General features: G+C 36.6%; 1 protein-coding gene across 1 annotated transcript in view; it reads left to right on the top strand.

The window, feature by feature from the left end:
• Positions 1-19,687, top strand: part of TRPM7 (transient receptor potential cation channel subfamily M member 7) — a 94,362-nt gene that overhangs the window by 41,074 nt on the left and 33,601 nt on the right. The window contains exons 18-23 of the mRNA XM_014780713.2: positions 6,544-6,822; positions 9,518-9,692; positions 11,831-11,957; positions 13,569-13,753; positions 14,654-14,786; positions 15,444-16,159. Coding sequence (XP_014636199.2) covers positions 6,544-6,822; positions 9,518-9,692; positions 11,831-11,957; positions 13,569-13,753; positions 14,654-14,786; positions 15,444-16,159 — 1,615 coding nt within the window. The remainder of the gene's footprint in view (positions 1-6,543; positions 6,823-9,517; positions 9,693-11,830; positions 11,958-13,568; positions 13,754-14,653; positions 14,787-15,443; positions 16,160-19,687) is intronic.

Raw genomic sequence — 19,687 nt, 5'->3', positions numbered from 1 at the left:
CCATTGTATATATACACCACATCTTCTTTATCCAGTCATCAGTCGATGGGCAGTGGGTTGCTTCCACTTCTTGGCTATAGTGAATAATACTGCAATGAACATAGGGGTGCATAAGTCTCTTTGAATTGTTGATTTCAAGTTCTTTGGGTAATACCCAGTAGGGGGATAGCTGGGTCATATGGTATTTCTGTTTTTAATTTTTTGAGAAATCTCCGTACTATTTTCCATAGTGGCTGCACCAGTTTGCATTCCCACCAGCAGTGTATGAGGGTTCTGTTTTTACCACATCCTCTCCAACATTTGTTATTTTTTGTGTTGGTGATTATAGCCATTCTAATGGGTGTAAGGTGATATCTTAGTGTAGTTTTGATTTGCATTTCCCTGATGATTAGTGATGTTGAACATCTTTTCATGTGCCTATTAGCCATCTGTGTATTTTCTTTGGAAACATGTCTGTTCATATCCTCTGCCCATTTTTTGATTGGGTTGTTTGTTTTTTTGTTGTTGAATTGTGTGATTAACCCCTTGTCAGATATATGATTTGTAACTATTTTCTCCCAGTTAGTGGGTTGTCTTTTCGTTTTGTTCCGGTTGCCTTTGCCTTGCAGAAGCTCTTTAGTCTGATGTAGTTGCACTTGTTTATTTTCTCTTTTGTTTCCATTGTCCAAGCAGACATGGTATTTGAAAAGATCCTTCTAGGGCCGGCCCCGTGGCTTAGCGGTTAAGTGCGTGCGCTGCGATGCAGGCTGCCCGGGTTCGGATCCCGGGCGCACACAGACGCACTGCTTCTCCGGCCATGCTGAGGCCGCGTCCCACATACAACAACTAGAAGAATGTGCAACTATGACTTACAACTATTGCTTGGGGCTTTAGGGGAAAAATAAATAAATTAAAAAAAAAATTTAAAAAAAAAAAAAAAAAAAGAAAAGATCCTTCTAAGACCGATATCAAAGAGTGTACTGCCTGCCTATATTTTCTTCTAGGAGTTTTATGGTTTCAGGTCTTACCTTCAAGTCTTTGATCCATTTTGAGTTAGTTTTTGTGTATGGCAAAAGATAATGGTCTACTTTTATTCTTTTGCATGTGGCTGTCCAGTTTTCCCAACAACATTTATTGAAGAGACTTTCCTTTCTCCATTATGTTCTTGGCTCCTTTGTCCAAGATTAGCTGTCTGTAGATGTGTGGTTTTATTTCTGAGCTTTCAATTCTGTTCCATTGATCTGTATGTCTTTTTTGTGCCAGTACCATACTGTTTTGATTACTATAGCTTTGTAGTGTATTTTGAAGTCAGGAATTGTGATGCCCCCAGCTTTGTTCTTTTTTCTCAGTATTGCTTTAGCTATTCAGGGTCTTTTGTTGCTCCATATGAATTTTGGGATTCTTTGTTCTATTTCCATGAAGAATGTCATTGAGATTCTGATAGGGAGGGATTGCATTGAATCTGTAGATTGCTTTAGGTAGTATGGACATTTTAACTATATTTGTTCTTCCATTCCTTGTGCGTGGAATATCTTTCTACTCTATGTCATCATCGATTTCTTTCAATAATGTCTTATAGTTTTCATTGGATAGGTCTTTCACCTCCTTGGTTAAATTTATTCCTAGATATTTTATTCTTTTTGTTGAGATTGTAAATGGCATTGTATTCTTGAGTTCTCTTTCTGTTAGTTTGTTATTAGAATGTAGAAATGCAACTGATTTTTGTAAGTTGATTTTGTACCCTGCAACTTTGCTGTAGTTGTTGATTATTTCTAATCGTTTTCTGATGGATTCTTAAGGACTTTCCATATATAAAATCATGTCGTCTGCAAACAGCAAGAGTTTCACTTCTTCGTTGCCTATTTGAATTCCTTTTATTTCTTTTTCTTCCCTAATTGCTCTGGCCAAAACCTCCAGTACTGTGTTGAATAAGAGTGGCAAGAGTGGACACCCTTGTCTTGTTCCTCTTCTCAGAGGGATGGCTTTCAGTTTTCCCCAGTTGAGTATGATGTTGGCTGTGGGTTTCTCATATATGGCCTTTATTATGTTGAGGTACTTTGCTTCTGAGTTAGGAAGCTTCCCCTCCTCTTCAATTTTTTGTAAAAGTTTGAGAAGAGTAGGTATTAAGTCTTCTTTGAGTGTTTGGTATAAGTCACCAGGGAAGCTGTCTGGTCTTGGACTTTTGTTTTTTGGGACATTTTTGATTACTGTTTCAATCTCTTTACCTGTCATTGGTATATTTACATTCTCTATTTGTTCTTGATTCAGTTTTGGGAGGTTGTATGAGTCTAAGAATTTATCCATTTCTTGTAGATTGTCCAATTTGTTGGCATATAGTTTTTCATAGTATTCTCTTATAATCCTTCGTATTTCTGTGGTATCCATTGTAGTTTCTCAACTCTTTCATTTCTAATTTTATTTATTTGAGCCTTCTCTCTTTTTTTCTTAGTGAGTCTGGCTAAGAGTTTGTCAATTTTGTTTATCTTCTCAAAGAACCAGCTCTTTGTTTCACTGATCCTTTCTACTGTTTTGTTGTGTGTCAATTTCATTTATTTCTACTCTAATTTTTATTATTTCCCTCCTTCTGCTGACTTTGGGCTTTGTTTGTTCTTCTTTTTCTAATTCTGGTAGGTTAGTTTAAGATTGCTTATTTGATATTTTTCCTGTTTGTTATGGTGGGCCTGTATTGCTGTGGATTTCCCTCTTTGGACCACTTTTGCTGCATCCCATATGAGTCGGTGTGGTGTATTTTCATTTTCATTTGTCTCCAGATATTTTTTTATTTCTCTTTTAATTTCTTCGGTGATCCCTTGGTTGTTCAGTAGCATGTTGTTTAGTCTCCACATATTTGTCACTTTCCCAGCTTTTTTCTTGTAGTTGATTTCTAGTTTCATAGAATTATGGTCAGAAAATTGATATGCTTGATATGATTTCAATCTTCTTAAATTTATTGAGGCTTGTCTTGTTTCCCAGCATATGGTCTATCCTTGAGAATGTTCCATGTGCACTTGAGAATGTGTATTCTGCTGTTTTTGGATGGAGTATTCTATATATATCTATTAAGTCCTCTGGTCTCGTTTTTCGTTTAAGTCCACTGTTTCCTTGTTGACTTTCTGTCTAAATGATCTATCTATTGATGTAAGTGCAGTTTTGAGGTCCCCTACTGTTATTGTGTTGTTAATATCTCCTTTTAGGTCTGTTAATAGTTGCTTTATGTATTCTGGTACTCCAGTGTTGGGTGCATATATGTTATTAGTGTTATGTCTTCTTGGTGGAGTGTCCCTTTTATCCTTATATACTGCTCCTCTTTGTCTCTTATTGCCTGTTTTATCTTGAAGTCTACTTTGTCTGATGTAAGTATGGCAACACCTACTTTCTTTTGTTTGCCATTAGTTTGGAGTATCGTCTTCCATCCCTTCACTCTGAGCCTGTGTTTGTCTTTAGAGTTGAGATGTGTTTCTTGGAGGCAGCATGTTGTTGGGTCTTGTTTGTTAATCTGTCCTGCTACTCTATGTCTTTTGATTAGAAAATTCAACCCATTTACATTTAGAGTGATTATTGATGTGTGAGGGCTTAATCCTGCCATTTTATCACTCGTTTTCCGGTTCTTCTGCATTTCTTTTGTTTCTCGTCCCATGTGTTTTGGACTACCAATTCAGTTTGGTAGTTCTCTATGATGGTTTTCTTAGTTTTCTTTTTATTTATCATTTGTGTCTCTGTTCTGCTTATTTGTTTAGTGGTTACAATGAGGTTTGTATAAAAAATTTTGTAGATGAGATAGTCCATTTTCTGATAGCCTCTTATTTTCTTAGACTAAGCTGATTCCATCCCTCTCCTCTTCCCCTTCTAAGTTATTGTCACAACTTATTCCATCTTGTTTTGTGAGTTTGTGGTTAAAATGATGAGATTCTATTTATTTTTTATGTTTTCCTTCCCTTTGTCTTTAATGTTATAATTAAGTGTTTGCTAACCTGTTCTGAGAGAGAGCTGCAGTTTTCTGATTTTGTCTACCTATTTGTTTCCTTTCTCAAGGCTTTGTAACCCCTTTCTTTTTTTTTCAGGTACAAGGGCCTTCTTGAGCATTTCTTGTAGAGGGGGTTCTTGTGGCAATGAACGCCCTTAGCTTTTGTTTATCTGGGAAAGTTTTTATTTCTCCATCATATCTGAAGGATATTTTCACTGAATGGAGTATTCTTGGCTGTCAGTTTTTGTCTTTCAGAATTTTGAATATATCGTTCCACTCTCTCCTAGCCTGTAAGGTTTCTGCTGTGAAATCTGCTGAAAGCCTTATAGGAGTTCCTTTGTAAGTTACTTTCTACCTTGCTGCCCTTAATATTTTTTCTTTGTCATTGACTTTTGCCAGCTTTACTACTATATGCCTTGGAGAGAAGGTCTTTTTACATTGATATACTTAGGAGTTCTATTGCCTTCTTTCACTTATATTTCCAAGCTCCTTCCCCAGTTTTGGGAAGTTTTCAGCTATTATTTCTTTGAACAAGCTTTCTGCTCCATTCACCTTCTCTTCTCTCTCTGGAATACCTATAATCATTATGTTACATTTCCTAATGGAGTCAGATATTTTGCAGAGAATTTCTTCATTTCTTTTTAGACTTAGTTCTCTCTCCTCCTCCATCTGAAGCATTTCTATACTTCTGTCATCCAGACTGCTGATTCTTTGCTTCATAATATCAGCTCTGTTATTCAGGAAGTCCAGATTTTTCTTTATCTCATCCATTGTGTTTTTGATCTCCAACATTTTTTGTGTGTGTGTGAGGAATAGTAGTCCTGAGCTAATATCTGTTCCCAATCCTCCTCTTTTTGCTGAGGAAGATTGGCCCTGGGCTAACATCCGTGCCCATCTTCCTCTACTTTATATGGGATACCACCGCAGCATGGCTTGACAAGTGGTGCATCAGTGCACTCCCAGGATCTGAACCTGCAAACCCTGGTCCACCGCAGCAGAGTGCGTGCGCTTAACCATTATGCTACCGGGCTGGCCCGCTCCAACATTTCTGATTGGTTTTGCTTTATAGTTTCAATCACTTTTGTGAAGAATTCCTGTGTTCATTAATTTTGTTCTTGAGTTCATTGAACTGTCTGTATTTTCTTATAACTTGTTGAGTTTTTTTATGATAGCTATTTTGAATTCTCTGTCATTTAGATTATAAATTTCTGTGCCTTCAGGATTGGTTTCTGGGTGCTTGTCATTTTCCCTCTGGTCTGGAGTATTAATATATTTTTTCATACTGTTTGATGGTGTGGATTTGTGCCTCTGCATAGTGATAGTATCTGGTCGCAGCTTCCACCTGCCACCACTGGGTGGGGGTCAAGAGCTGTGTATTCTAAGCCTGCTGCAATCCCGGCTCACTCACTCACAGCTGCTGCTTTTCTGTCGTACGTGCACACGCTCTGGCCGACTGGCCGAGCTGGAGCGCTGTGTGGGGAGGGGGGCACTTTCTTTTGCCTGCGCAATTCCAGGGGAGTTCTTCCTCTGCCCTCGCTGTCTGCTCTCCTGGGGTGCTGGCTTGATGAAGACACCCTGCAATCGCTTAGCCATCTCTGTGTGGGGTTTTCCCACTGGCTGTGAAGAAACTTGGAGAGCAAAGATGTTCCCGCGGAGGGCCGGTCCTACCCTCCTCCTCTCAGAGCCATGTGCAGTCCCACGCCCTGCTGTTGGGGGAGGAAAAGGAGATCCCCTTACCTCCTTCCACTTCCTCCAGGGAGTCCACTGGTGCCACCTTCAGACATACGGCTGTGTGGGTCTCTCAGACGTCTTTTGTGTTGTGTGAATGCCCTCTGCTGGTTTATGAATGTCCTTTTCTTGGTATCTTAGTGGGGAGAGTCTAAGGGAAGAGCTCCCTCCACCACGATGCTGATGTCACTCTCTGCAAAGGATTTTTTTAAATGTGTATTCATGAAACATTTCTGCAGGGATTCATTAGATGGTAATAAAAGTGGTTGCCTCTGGTGGGAAGGGAAATTAATTGCCTAAGGGAGAAGAGTGGGAGGGAGACTTTTCGGTATTTACTTTATGATACACTGTGATTTTGAAGTTGTAAATATATTACCATTCCCTGCAAAAAATTTTTTTTTAATATTTATATTCAAGAGAAGAGGTAACTACAGCTACTTAAACTGTTGAGTTGTTTACTTTCTGCAGATAACGCACCTTTGGAACATCCTACCAGGATATCGTAGTGTTGTTTCAATGAAAAATAAAACAACTTGTCAACAGTATCGCACGTTCCAAGTCTAGAGAACTGTGTTCTAATCCAAAATTTTTATCTTCTTAGTTGGATGACTGTGGTCGAGCAGGTCATTTATTTGTGGGTTTTATATAGATACATCTTATGAGGATAAGAAGTACTTGTCTCTAATATCTTATTGAATTGTTTTAGTGATCAAATGCATCATCAAATGACAATATAATCAAAAATATTTTGAAATAAAAGATACGTAAAATTCTACTGTGAAATGCTACTGTGATATTATAATTGAATGCTGGTATATGTTTTACTAGGAAGAAATTGATTAAACCTTTTTTTTTTTTTTTTAAACCTTTAGATCTTTATGTCTGAAGCTGGAAAAATAAGCCAAAAGATTAAAGTGTGGTTTAGTGATTACTTCAATATCAGTGATACAATTGCCATAATTTCTTTCTTCATTGGATTTGGACTAAGATTTGGAGCAAAATGGAACTTTGAGAATGCATATGATAATCATGTTTTTGTGGCTGGAAGATTAATTTATTGTCTTAACATAATATTTTGGTATGTGCGTTTGCTAGATTTTCTGGCTGTAAATCAACAGGCAGGACCTTATGTAATGATGATTGGAAAAATGGTAAGTTGAGAGGCATCTGGTAATACTCATGGGTTTATTGATATTTTTTCTTAAAATCATAAAAATGTATTGTTAACATAATTTAACTTTAACCAGAGAATGTTATTTCATGGTTTCTTTGCCTCATACTCCAAATCAACCATTCCTGAGAACATTAACTTTTCAAGAAATATTTGATGGGATAAAGTTAGGAAAACCGTATTTTATTAGTTTTCTCTTGAAATGCTTTAATTTTTAAATGCTACTTGCTAGGACTATTTGAGATGCAGAATGAAAAATACAAACTTGTTAGCTTAGATCTGTGAATTTCTTTTCATCTTTACTGCCATCACTCTAACCAGTACATCGTCATCTGACACCTGCAGCAGTCTAGTCATCTGTTTACTCACAGTCACTCTGGCCTATCTTCAATCTATATTATAGCTAGAGAAATTATTTCACAATGCAAATCTGAATATGTTGCTTCCCCTTTTTAAAAAATCTTTTAATGATTTTGCATTACTCCTAGAGATCAGTGTACTTAGTGAAACCATAAGCCCTGCCCAGTTTGGCTGTTGTTTCCTTTTTTTTTTTAACTTTTGATTTTGAGATAATTATTGATTCACATGCAGTGTAAGAAATAATACAGAGAGATCCTGTGTGCCCTTATCTAGTTTCCTCCAGTAGTAACATCTTTCTTGCTTTCTTTTTAAGTCTCATCTCTTACCATTTTGACCTCTTATCTGTCACACAGGCCATTCTATATTTTCTTTAACGTTGCCCCTACCAGAGTAGCATAACTCGTATTCTTCTTTCTGCCTGGAATAATCACCCTTATCTACATAGCTTTTTTGACTAATTAACTTAGGTTTATCCCTCAGATCTCAGCTCCAGCATGGTCCAGATCCTCATGGAACTCACAATCATTATTTGACTTTTTTTTTTTTTTTTTTTGTGAGGAAGATCAGTCCTGAGCTAACATCCATACCAGTCCTCCTCTTTTTGCTGAGAAGACTGGCTCTGAGCTAACATCTATTGCCAATCCTCCTCCTTTCCCCCACCCCCCCCCCAAAGCCTGAGTAGATAGTTGTATGTTATAGTTGCGCATCCTTCTAGTTGCTGTATGTGGGACGTGGCCTCAGCATGGCCGGAGAAGCGGTGCGTCGGTGCGTGCCCAGGATCCGAACCCAGGCCGCCAGTAGCAGAGCGCGCGCACTTAACCACTAAGCCATGGAGCTGGCCCTATTTGACTTTTTACAAATAAAAAAACTGAATCTTGGGGATGTTAGGACTCTTTGATTCCAAGTCACAGAGACTCAACTCTAACTTAATTAAAAAAGGAAATTTATTGGCAGAACTAACAGAATTTTAAAGATGAAGGGTCAAGTCTAAATGATTATATATAAAAAAAATTTTATAATTACTCCATCCAGACTAGACTTATTGTTCTCTTTACCTTTCACATTCCTGCCTTCCATGTCTACTCTTGCTATATATTCATTTAAAAAAATATATGAAAATGTCATAATTTCTTTCAGGTTGATTTATTATTGCCGTTATTGTTGGTTCATAGTAGATTAAAGTACAGATTTATTGTAAATGTTGTCTCTTAATCTGTATGGGGCTTTCCCCAGTAGGTTATTTTTTGTGGATGAATATTATATATTGTAGAGTGAGACAGTATTCACTTTTTTTAGATGTAAATGCTGAGCACTTGTACATCTAACTAAGTAGACAGAAATTAAAGTTTTATTATAGCATTTTAGTTAATCCTTTGAATTCCGGAGTGTTGATGCCAAATCCATGTCATTATTTTAACAATAAAAATTATTTTTCAGTGATTTATTGGGTGATAGCTCAATTAGGTTCTTTTTCAGTTTTGTTGAAATGAAAGAATTGCAAACTACCTGACTTGCAAAAGAATTTGTTAACCAGATATTGGTATCACATATTTCTCAACACCCATACTAATAATTCAGTTTTTTGTTTTGTTTAGCCTCTAGAAGAGTTTCATAGCCAAAGACAGTGCATCATGGCGTAGGGTTCAGGATGGGTGAGAAGAATGCCTTTTTGTATGAAGTGGGCAAAAGACAGTTATCACAGAGAGGTAGAAAAGAGAATGTGCACCTCCAATATAAGAACAGAGCAGTATTAGGAAAGAACACTTATGGAAATTGATTCCCGGAATCTGTTCATGTGTCTATACCTCTTTAAAATCTTCATGGGGGGCTGGCCCCGTGGCTTAGCGGTTAAGTGCGTGAGCTCCGCTACTGGTGGCCCGGGTTCGGATCCTGGGCGCACACCGACGCACCACTTCTCCGGCCATGCTGAGGCCACGTCCCACATACAGCAACTAGAAGGATGTGCAACTATGACATACAACTATCTACTGGGGCTTTGGGGGGGAAAAAAAAAAATATATATATATATATATTCATGGACTTGAGATAGGCAGACTCCAGTTTGAACCAGTGAGGTGCTTCATTGTATAGAAGATGTCTATGACTTGCCTAGCTTCACAGGTCAAGTGTTACATAATCTCCTTGATGTTACGGTTTAGGTAGTGATGAGATTTTACTGAATGCTAATGTTAGGAATAAAAAGAAACTCAAAGATTCTAGTTATCTATTAGAACATTAGAAACTATTTTTTAATATGAAAAATTGTCATTGTATTTAAATTCCCATGTATTTTAACAGTGTTCATTTTTTAACAGGTGGCCAATATGTTCTACATTGTAGTGATTATGGCTCTTGTATTACTTAGTTTTGGTGTTCCCAGAAAGGCAATACTTTATCCTCGTGAAGCACCATCTTGGACTCTTGCTAAAGATATAGTTTTTCATCCATACTGGATGATTTTTGGTGAAGTTTATGCATATGAAATTGATGGTAAGGATTTATGTTTATGAATTCATCTTTTGGTTATTTTATGTTTTAAAGTCAGAATTGCATTACAGTCATGCACCACATAATGTTTCAAATGGACTGCATATACGATGGTGGTCCCATAAGAGTAGTACCATATAACCTAGGTGTGTAGTAGGCTATATCATCTAGGTTTGTGTAAGTACACTCTGTGATGTTTGCACAACGAAATTGACTACCAACGCATTTCTCAGAACATCCCTGTCGTTAAGCGACACGTGGCTGTATAGTAATATTACGTATTTTCACAACTCAAACTATTAGCAACCTAAGCCCTCCCACAATATATTAGTTAATCCCAGAAGAAACAGCAAAAATTAATTGACATAAAATATTTTAGAATTTTTTTCAGCTACAAATAATGGAAATCTGGCTTAAACTGGCTTACACAATAAGGACATTTATTAGCTAACAGAAAGTTCAGAGGTAGAGTGGTCTTGGGGGGTTGGTTAATTCATAGCTAAGGATACCTATTGTTTTTTCATCCCTTCGCTCTGTAATCACAGTGTCTGATTGATACAGGTTTCTCTTATGATTCTAACACTGTTACTAGCAATAGGAGAAAAGAAACACTGTTCTAGGGTTCTCTGAAGAGGAAAAAGTCCCTTTCCCAGAAGCCCCCCGTTGACCTTGTTCTTTCGTCTCATTAGTTCAGATTGGCTTCAGCCTACATATCTCTGACATAGGGCAAGAGTAATGGGATTACATTGATTAGTTTAGACCAATCATGGTGGATTGGGTAAACTCTTGAATTGTAAAATTCAACTGTGAATACATTCTCTGCCTAAGATAAGTGTTTTTTTATTGCTTTAGTTAATGAGGCTAGATAACTTGTGATCATGGATGATGCTGCCAACTTTTAAGAATGTTCTACTGACCTCTACATATGAGTTATAGAATCCTTATTTTGTTAGTTTCCTCTTGATTCTCTTTCTCTTTCTCTCCCTCTTACTTCACTCCTCTCTTAACCCATACCTGTATTGCTCCCTACCCACCTATGTATAGGTGGTTGGATCAGAGGATGGCCACATAGTGGTCAAAAGTTGTATTCAGATGTTGGTTAAAACAGTGAGGTTTTACCAGCCTGGTCAAATTTTGCATTTAATGGTTTCCTGTTCAGTGTCATTTCCCAGGTTCTCATCGTCTGCTCTTTTTCTGATATGGCTCTAGTTTGCTTGTTATAAACCATTAGATACAGTTTTTTAGTCTCCTGCATTCTCTTTCTTGGGTCTTTGCTTCATCAAACTAATCTGAATAGATGGAAATAGATTCATAAAATTTTTTATGAGTGAAAGGACCTTAATGCATTAGTTTGCCTATGAAATTATTTATTTGAAAGGAATAAATAAATAATTTCATTGATGTATTTATGAGAATTTCAATGGTATATATATTTTTAAATGATTACTAAACTCCAAGTGCTAAATGTATTATAAACCTTTATATAAAACTTATCACTGATTCATGATTGTTTAAGTATAATCCTTGCCCTATTTAAATTGATTTTACTTTATTCCTCATAACTCTGTGGAGGATAGTAAAGCTCTCCTTCCTTGTTTGTATTCAGCTGTGTTCTCTCTTCAGAAACATTCCAAGTGGGAGTAGTGAAAAAGCAGGGAATTCAAATCTAATCATTGTATATTTGAGAGGTACTTTAACCGCTCCCTCAACTCTCTTTTGTGCCATAATAAGATAAACTCTGTAATCTTTATGTTTGTAAATTTACTATAAGTTTACCATACTTTTTCATGGTTCAGTTATTTTTCTTACAAAAATGTTATAGTGTGGCTAAATCTGGGAATTTTATTCTCCTTAATATTCCTCAGGCTAAACTCTGCCTTGAAGGGTAGAAGTAACACAGAAATACATGTCCTTGTCTGGAATAGAGTGGTAGAACAGATACCCACATCCCTCACAAAATTCTTCTGTATTGGAGTATTTTTAAGTTGGTGTTCCTATGACTGCCTGCCCAGAAGCTTTTGCCAGAATCTGTGAAACAGATTTGTACATAATCAAAACTTCCTTCAAACAAACAAACATAAGTACTAATTAGAAGCTGTTACTGGTGAATTTCTATATTTTAATTTTTTTTCTTTCTAAAGTGTGTGCAAATGATTCCACTATCCCTGAAATCTGTGGTCCTGGGACATGGTTGACTCCATTTCTTCAAGCAGTCTACCTCTTTGTACAGTATATCATTATGGTCAATCTTCTTATTGCATTTTTCAAGTAAGAATTTTATTCAGTTGCTTATTGTAATGAGATTATTTAATATACAATTTTACTCATTTTGAAGGAAATACACAAAATTTAAAATCTGAAAATTTTGTTGTGGCTTAAACTACTAAAATTATCCTTGAAAATTACAGATAAGAAGGCATGCTCTTTCAAATCAAATAGTTCTAAATTTGAGACCTTATTATCTTTCAACATGTAGTTCTTTATAAATTTAACCTTTATTTGGGGTTTTTACTGGATTGCCAAGGGATACACATTCAATATACAAAATAGAAAGGCAAATAGAAAATTCATCAATAATCCCACTTTTAATATTTTGGTGCACATCTTTGTGTCATTTTTATGCATATATATGAACCATTTTTTCTTTTCAGAAATATGTACTTGAGACTGGCTGGTGGCGTAGTGGTTAAGTTCGGCACACTCTGCTTCAGCAGCCCGGGATTTGCAGGTTTGGATCCCAGGCACGGACCTACACCACTCATCAAGCCATGCTGTGACGGTGACCCACATACAAAATAGAGGAAGATTGGCACAGACGTTAGCTCAGGGCCGCTCTTCCTCAAGCAAAAAGAGGAAGATGGGCAACAGATGTTAGCTCAGGACCAATCTGCCTCACCAGAAAAAGAAAAATGTTCTTATATTTTGTATACTGTTTTTTTGTTTGTTTTGTGTGTGTGTGTGTGTGAGGAAGATTAGCCCTGAGCTAACCTCTATTGCCAATCCTCCTCTTTTTGCTGAGGAAGATTGGCCCTGAGCTAACATCTGTGCCCATCTGCCTCTATTTTATGTGAGACGCTTGCCACAGTATGGCTTGATAAGCAGTGCGTAGGTCCGCGCCCAGGATCTGAACCTGCGAACCCTGGGCTGCTGAAGCAGAGCTTATGGATTTAACCACTATGCCAGCGGACCGGCCCCTGTATACTATTTTTAACTAAGCATAACATGAACATTATCCCACATTAATAAATATCCCTCTCTAGGTTATTTTCAATGGCTACTTGATACTCTGTGATATAGACCATAGTTTTCAAGCCAATATGTTAGATTGCTCAATTCGATTGTTTATAATTCTGTTTCCAAAAACTGCATTGTAGTTAAAGTTTTGATGAATCTTTAAGTATTTCCTTAGAATGTTTCCCTAAAAGTAAACTGTTCAATATATATGTTTTTAGACTTTTTGCATTTAGGTCAAAACAGGCCTGTGTCCCCAAATCTCTGCCAACAATAGATATTATCCTCTTTTTAATGGTTGCTAATTTGATAGTACATAAAAGGATCTTGCTTTTATTTACACTTATTTTGTTGCTACTAAGAATGAATATTATTTTATGTTTTTGTTTATATGTAATTTTAAAATCTTAAAATCATATTTTCTGCCCATTTTTATGAGAGTTTGTAATATGACCCTCAACAGTATCAAACTTGTGCCTTATATTTGTTGCATGTATTTTTTCCAGTTTCTCATTTGCCTTTTAGTCTTGTTTATGCTAGGGTACTCTTTTGAATCCTTGTGTAGAATAGAATTAGAATAAAATCTTTAGTATTTAAAACTTTAAAATGTGATTAGCTAAGTTTTATTTTTATTCCTTGTTATTCAAGCAATGTGTATTTACAAGTGAAGGCAATTTCCAATATTGTATGGAAATACCAACGTTATCATTTTATTATGGCTTATCATGAGAAACCAGTTCTGCCTCCACCGCTTATCATTCTCAGCCATATAGTTTCTCTGTTTTGCTGCATATGTAAAAGAAGAAAAAAAGATAAGACTTCAGATGGACCAAGTAAGTAAAATATATTAAGGCAAATATTTTTATTTTATCACTTATCAGTATTAGACTGAAGGCTAAGTATTAATTTTATTCAGAAGGCTTAATTGCTGGGTGTTACTATAAAGGCTTTTGTTGAATTTGCCGTAACATAAAGGAATTTTAAGTGCAATTTGATTCTGTAAAAGTGAATTTAGTATTAAACTTTTTTTTGAGTATGACATCTCAATTTCTTTTTGTTAAAATGGTCAACTATAGCACTTGCTAGTCTACAAAGCATTTTTGCTGCTCTGTAAGCAAAAACACTTTTAGTACGTTCTGTACACTACACAAGACTAATCACCACATTAAACTGTGCTTAAAATTTTGCAGTGGCTTTCTGTTCTACCAAATCAGTTCTTAAATTCCTCTAGCTGGATATGTGATCGAGAGATATGAGAGAGATAGGGGAAGGGTGATTTATAGGAAAAGGAAAAGGAAATTAGAAATTAGGGGCCAGCCCCGTGGCTTAGCGGTTAAGTACGTGCACTCCGCTGCTGGCGGGCCGGGTTCCGATCCCGGGCGCGCACCCACGCACTGCTTCTCCGGCCATGCTGAGGCCGCGTCCCACATGCAGCAACTAGAAGGATGTGCAGCTGTGACATACAACTATCTACTGGGGCTTTGGGGGAAAAATAAATAAGTCAATAAAAATTTAGAAATTAGGAAGTACCTGAAACTATTCTGCTAGCATCACTGTGAGTGAAGAAAAAATAGAAATACTTATCTAGTGCTTTAGAAACACAGCAGTAAAAAGAGAAAAAAATTGCAGATGATACATATAGTCTTATGAACCAAGAATAATTCACAAGCCTCCTGAGCTAAAGTTTGATATCTTGAGAGTCTTTATTAATTTTTTTTCTTTTCCCTCCTTAGAACTTTTTTTAACAGAAGAAGATCAAAAGAAACTTCATGATTTTGAAGAGCAGTGTGTTGAGATGTATTTTAATGAAAAAGATGACAAATTCCATTCTGGGAGTGAAGAGAGAATTCGTGTCACTTTTGAAAGGTTCAGTAACTCTTTAGTTATAATTGATCATATGTCAGAACAGATTCTGTTAGTTATGTCTCTTATACATGATCCTTGTTCAATTTATGTATGTCAAACAAGTAAGTTTAATAATAGTTTTACATTATATATTGGGAGAGAGTTCAGTTGTTTACTTCTAATACTTCATGTAAGTCAGTCTCTTGTTATTTTGTGACTTTTGTTAAAAAGGGCAAAGAAGAGTTAATGTTCTCTACTGTTGCATGGAGAAACATAAAACTATCCTCATTATTTTAAAGCGTTTGTTTCTTTCTGTTGGCTTTGCTACATTCTGGAAGCATATGGTGTTGGTGTAGTTACAGTAGTGATAATGGTGGTTCTATGTATATGTAGCCGTATACACGTTTTTTGTGTTACTTTGATCTGGGGAAATTGGAATGAATAGCCTATGGAACAGAAACATTTTTTGAAATCTTTAACATTTTATTAGAATAGCATTGGATCTTTTTTAAACATAAGGTGTGTCTTGTGTAAGTAAATAACCTTACCTTATTTTATGTATTACCTTGTTTGAGTTCACGTAAAATTTCTTTCTTTTTATCATTTATTAGGATTGCAAGTAGAATTTCTAAAACATTAATTTTTAACATTTGTAAAAAGCCTTTTTCTCTCCTACAGAGTGGAGCAGATGTGCATTCAGATTAAAGAAGTTGGAGATCGTGTCAACTATATAAAAAGATCATTACAGTCATTAGATTCTCAAATTGGCCATTTGCAAGATCTTTCAGCCCTGACAGTAGATACATTAAAAACGCTCACTGCCCAGAAAGCTTCAGAAGCTAGCAAAGTTCACAATGAAATCACACGAGAATTGAGCATTTCCAAACATTTGGCTCAAAACCTTATTGATGATGGTCCTGTAAGACCTTCTGTATGGAAAAAGCACAGTGTTGTAAATACACTTAGCTCATCTCTTCCTCAAGGTGGTCTTGAAAGTAATAATCCTTTTCTTTGTAATATTTTTATGAAAGATGAAAAAGATCCCCAATGTAAAGTATTTGGTCAAGATTTACCTGTAGTACCCCAGAGAAAAGAATTCAGTTTTCCAGAGGCCGGTTCCTCTTGTGGTGCCTTACTCCCAAGTGCTGTTTCTCCTCCAGAACTGCGACAGAGACTACATGGGGTAGAAACCTTAAAAATGTTTAGTAAAAGTCAGAAATTAGGTAGTACATCTAATAGCATACCACATTTATCATCCCCACCAGCCAAATTTTTTGTTAGTACACCATCCCAGCCGAGTTGCAAAAGCCACTTGAAAACTGTAACCAAAGATCAAGAAACTGTTTGCTCTAAAGCTGCAGAAGGAGATAATATAGAATTTGGAGCCTTTGTAGGTAAGTTTGGCAAACTGATATTTGTATATCAATATTGTTTACTTTTTTATTATAATAATTACCTTAGAAATAAAAATAAATAGCTAATTAATAAAACCATGTACTTGTGTGACAAGTGAACTACCTTTTCATACAGTATAGTTCTAAAACTTTTTAAAGGAATCAGAAGTGAGAGAAATAGGTTGAATTGGGCTATAATACATTGGCACATACCTCTTTGATGCAATTTACTGTGATGACAATTGTCCGGAAAATTTGGACTCTGTCTTTTGAATTTGAGGACCTCTGATTAAATTTAATGAACTTTTGTTGAAAGAACCTGAGTGATTCATAAGTGTCAGATATTTGGGGAACACTAGATACAGGGGAGGCTAGAAATAACTGGAAAGGAGCATGTCTTATATAAATAGAGTGACCGTATAATTTTTCATCAAAACCAGTACACTTTTGAGAGTGAAAGGATGCACTACTAATAATTACATTGACAATAGGGAAAGCCTGTTTTCTACATGGGAAATGAGTACAGTCATGTGCCACATGTGGTGTTTTGGTCAATGATAGACCACATATATGATGGTCGTCCCATAAGATTATAATGGAGCTGAAAAATTCCTATCACCTAGTGATGTTGTAGCTGTTGTAATGTCGTAGTGCATTGCTTCACATCACTCACGTTTGTGGTGGTGCTAGTGTAAACAAACCTGCGCTGCCAATCATATAAAAGTATAGCACATACAATTATGTATAGTACATAATATTAAAATGATAATAAAAAACTATGTTACTGGTTTATATATTTACTATACTATACATTGTATCATTATTTTAGAGTGTACTCTTTCTACTTATAAAAAAAAGTTTACATTAAAACCGTACGACGCCGTGTTACACCAGTGGCAGCCTTATACATCTTGTGTTTAGCGTGTCTCTTTCGCATCATTTTCTCTTGTGCTTGATTTGATCTTGTGTTCTTTTGTTCATCATGGCACATAAATGTACAAACTCCACTGGTAACGTTGCCAGTAAGAGGCCACCTCAAGTGATTGACCTGGAAACAGAATTAAAAGTGATTGAGGAGTACGAAGGTGGAAAATCAGTGATGGTTATTGCTCGCCAGTCAAGCGTGTGCCATTCCACAATAGCTACCATCTTGAAGGACAAGAACAAAGTGACAGAAGCTGTTAAAAGATCTGCTTCATTGAAGGCAACAAGACTAACAAAAACTCAAGAAGGGCCTTTATCAGACATGGAGAAACTTCTTGAAGACCAGACACAGAATCATATCCATCTTATCACTGTGATGATCACCACCAAAGCAAAAACTTTGTTTGTGATGTTGAAAGAGAAGGCTGGACCCAACTATGGTGTTGAATTTACTGCTAGCTCTGAGTGATTTCGACAATTCAAGAATCATTATTTGTTACATCCTGTGCAAGTGAGTGAGGAGTCTGTGAGTGCTGCTGTGAAGGCAGCTGAAGAATTCTTGGAAACTCTAATTAAACTGATTGTGGAGGAAAATTACTTGCCAGAGCAAATATTCAATATGGATGAAACCTTCCTATTCTGGAAATGGATGCCTGAAAGGACTTTTCATCCATAAGGAGATCAAGTCAAGGTCAAGTTCCAAGGCTTTTAAGGACAGGACAATAGTCTTGCTCAGGACCAATATTGCAGGCTGCAAATTGAAATCCTTTGTGATCTGGCACAGTGAGAACCCCAGAGTCTTCAAGCATGTCAGTAAGCACACACTGCTACTGTACTACAGGAGCAATAAGAAGTCATGGATGACCCAACACCTCTTCCAAGATGCCCTCCTGAATTGCCACGTTACCGAAGTGGATAAATATTATTTGGACAGTAACATATCTTTCAAGATTTTACTTATTGTTGGTAATGCTCCTGGACATCCTCCGTTTATTGATGATCTTCATCCCAATATCAAAGTGGTGTTTCTCCCTCCAAACACTACCTCTTTGATCCAACCAACAGATCAAGGAGTTATAGCAACTTTTAAGGCCCACTACCTGAGGAGGACCCTTGCCCAGGCTATTGCTGCAAATGAGGAAGACACTGATGCAATTCTGTCATGCAGCAACTATGACTGCATCAAGAACCTTGCTTGAGCTTGGAGTGATGGCACCAGAGTGCATGAATGGCATCTGGGAGAAGATACTCAAGAGGTTCGTCCATGACTTCAAAGGATTTGCCAAGAATAAAGAGGTTGCAAAAATCAACAAGGATGTGGTTGAGAAAGCAAACAACTTAACCTAGATATGGATGAGGATGACATTGAGGAGTGCCTAGAGATGGTTTCTGTGGAACTGGCTAATGAAGAGTTGTTGGAACTGGAACAGGAATGCATAGCTGAAGAAGAGGCAAGAGATAAGGAAGCTGCAGGAGAAGAAAAAGAAGAACTCCCAAGAACATTCACGGTGAAGGGTTTAGCAGAAGCTTTTGCAAACCTCAACATACTCCTTAAAAATTCAAAAACATGGACCCCAACACCAAAGATTTTCATTAATAGAGAAGAACGTTCATAGTGTATTATCTGCTTACAAGCAAACCTATGATGAAAAAAAAGAAACAAACCACCATGGGCATATATCTGAAGAGCGACACCTCCTCAGGGAGAGCCTTAGGCGGGTTCTTCAGGAGGTATTCCAGAGAAGGCATTGTTGTCCTAGGAGATGGCAGCTCCATGTGTGTTATTGCCCCTGAAGACCTTCCAGTGGGACAAGAGGTGGAGGTGGATGACAGTGATACTGATGATCCTGACCTTGTGTAGGCCTAGGCTAATGTGTGTGTTTGTGTCTTAGATTTTAAGAAAAAAGTTTAAAAAGTAAAAAAATTAAAAATTTTAAAAATAGAGAAAAGTGTGTAGAATAAGGATATAAAGAAAGAAAATATTTTTGTACAGCTCTACAATGTTTGTGTTTTAAGCTAAGTGTTATTACAAGAGTCAGAAAGTTAAAAAGTTAAAAAAACTTAAAAAGTTTATTTAAACCCTGTGAAGTCTTACTTTATGAAGTTAAAAGTTACAATAAGCTGAGGTTAATTTATTATTGAAGAAAAAAATTTTTTTATAAATTTAGTGTAGCTTAACTGTACAGTGTTTATAAAATCTACAGTAGTGTACAGTGATGTCCTAAGCCTTCACATTCACTCACCACTCACTCACTGACTCACCCAGAACAACTTCCAGTGCTGCGAGCTCCATTTATGGTAAAAGCGTTATACAAGTAAAGCATTTTTTTTCTTTTATACTCTACTATACCTTTTCTGTGTTTAGATACACAGATACTTAGCATTGTGTTACAGTTGCCTACAGTATTCAGTACAGTAACATGCTGTACAGGTTTGTAGCCTAGGAGCAATAGGCTATACCATATGGTCTAGGTGTGTAGTAGGCTGTACCATCTAGGTTTGTTAAGTACACTCTATGATATTTGCACAATGATGAAATCACCTAACAACACATTTCTCAGAACATATCTCTGTCATTAAGTGACACATGACTGTATTTATGGT

The sequence above is a fragment of the Ceratotherium simum genome, chromosome 3 (assembly GCF_057802395.1).
Source record: "Ceratotherium simum simum isolate JZ-2026a chromosome 3, ASM5780239v1, whole genome shotgun sequence".
Classification (NCBI taxonomy): Eukaryota; Metazoa; Chordata; class Mammalia; order Perissodactyla; family Rhinocerotidae; genus Ceratotherium; species Ceratotherium simum.
This window is presented reverse-complemented; position numbering and strand designations above follow the sequence as displayed.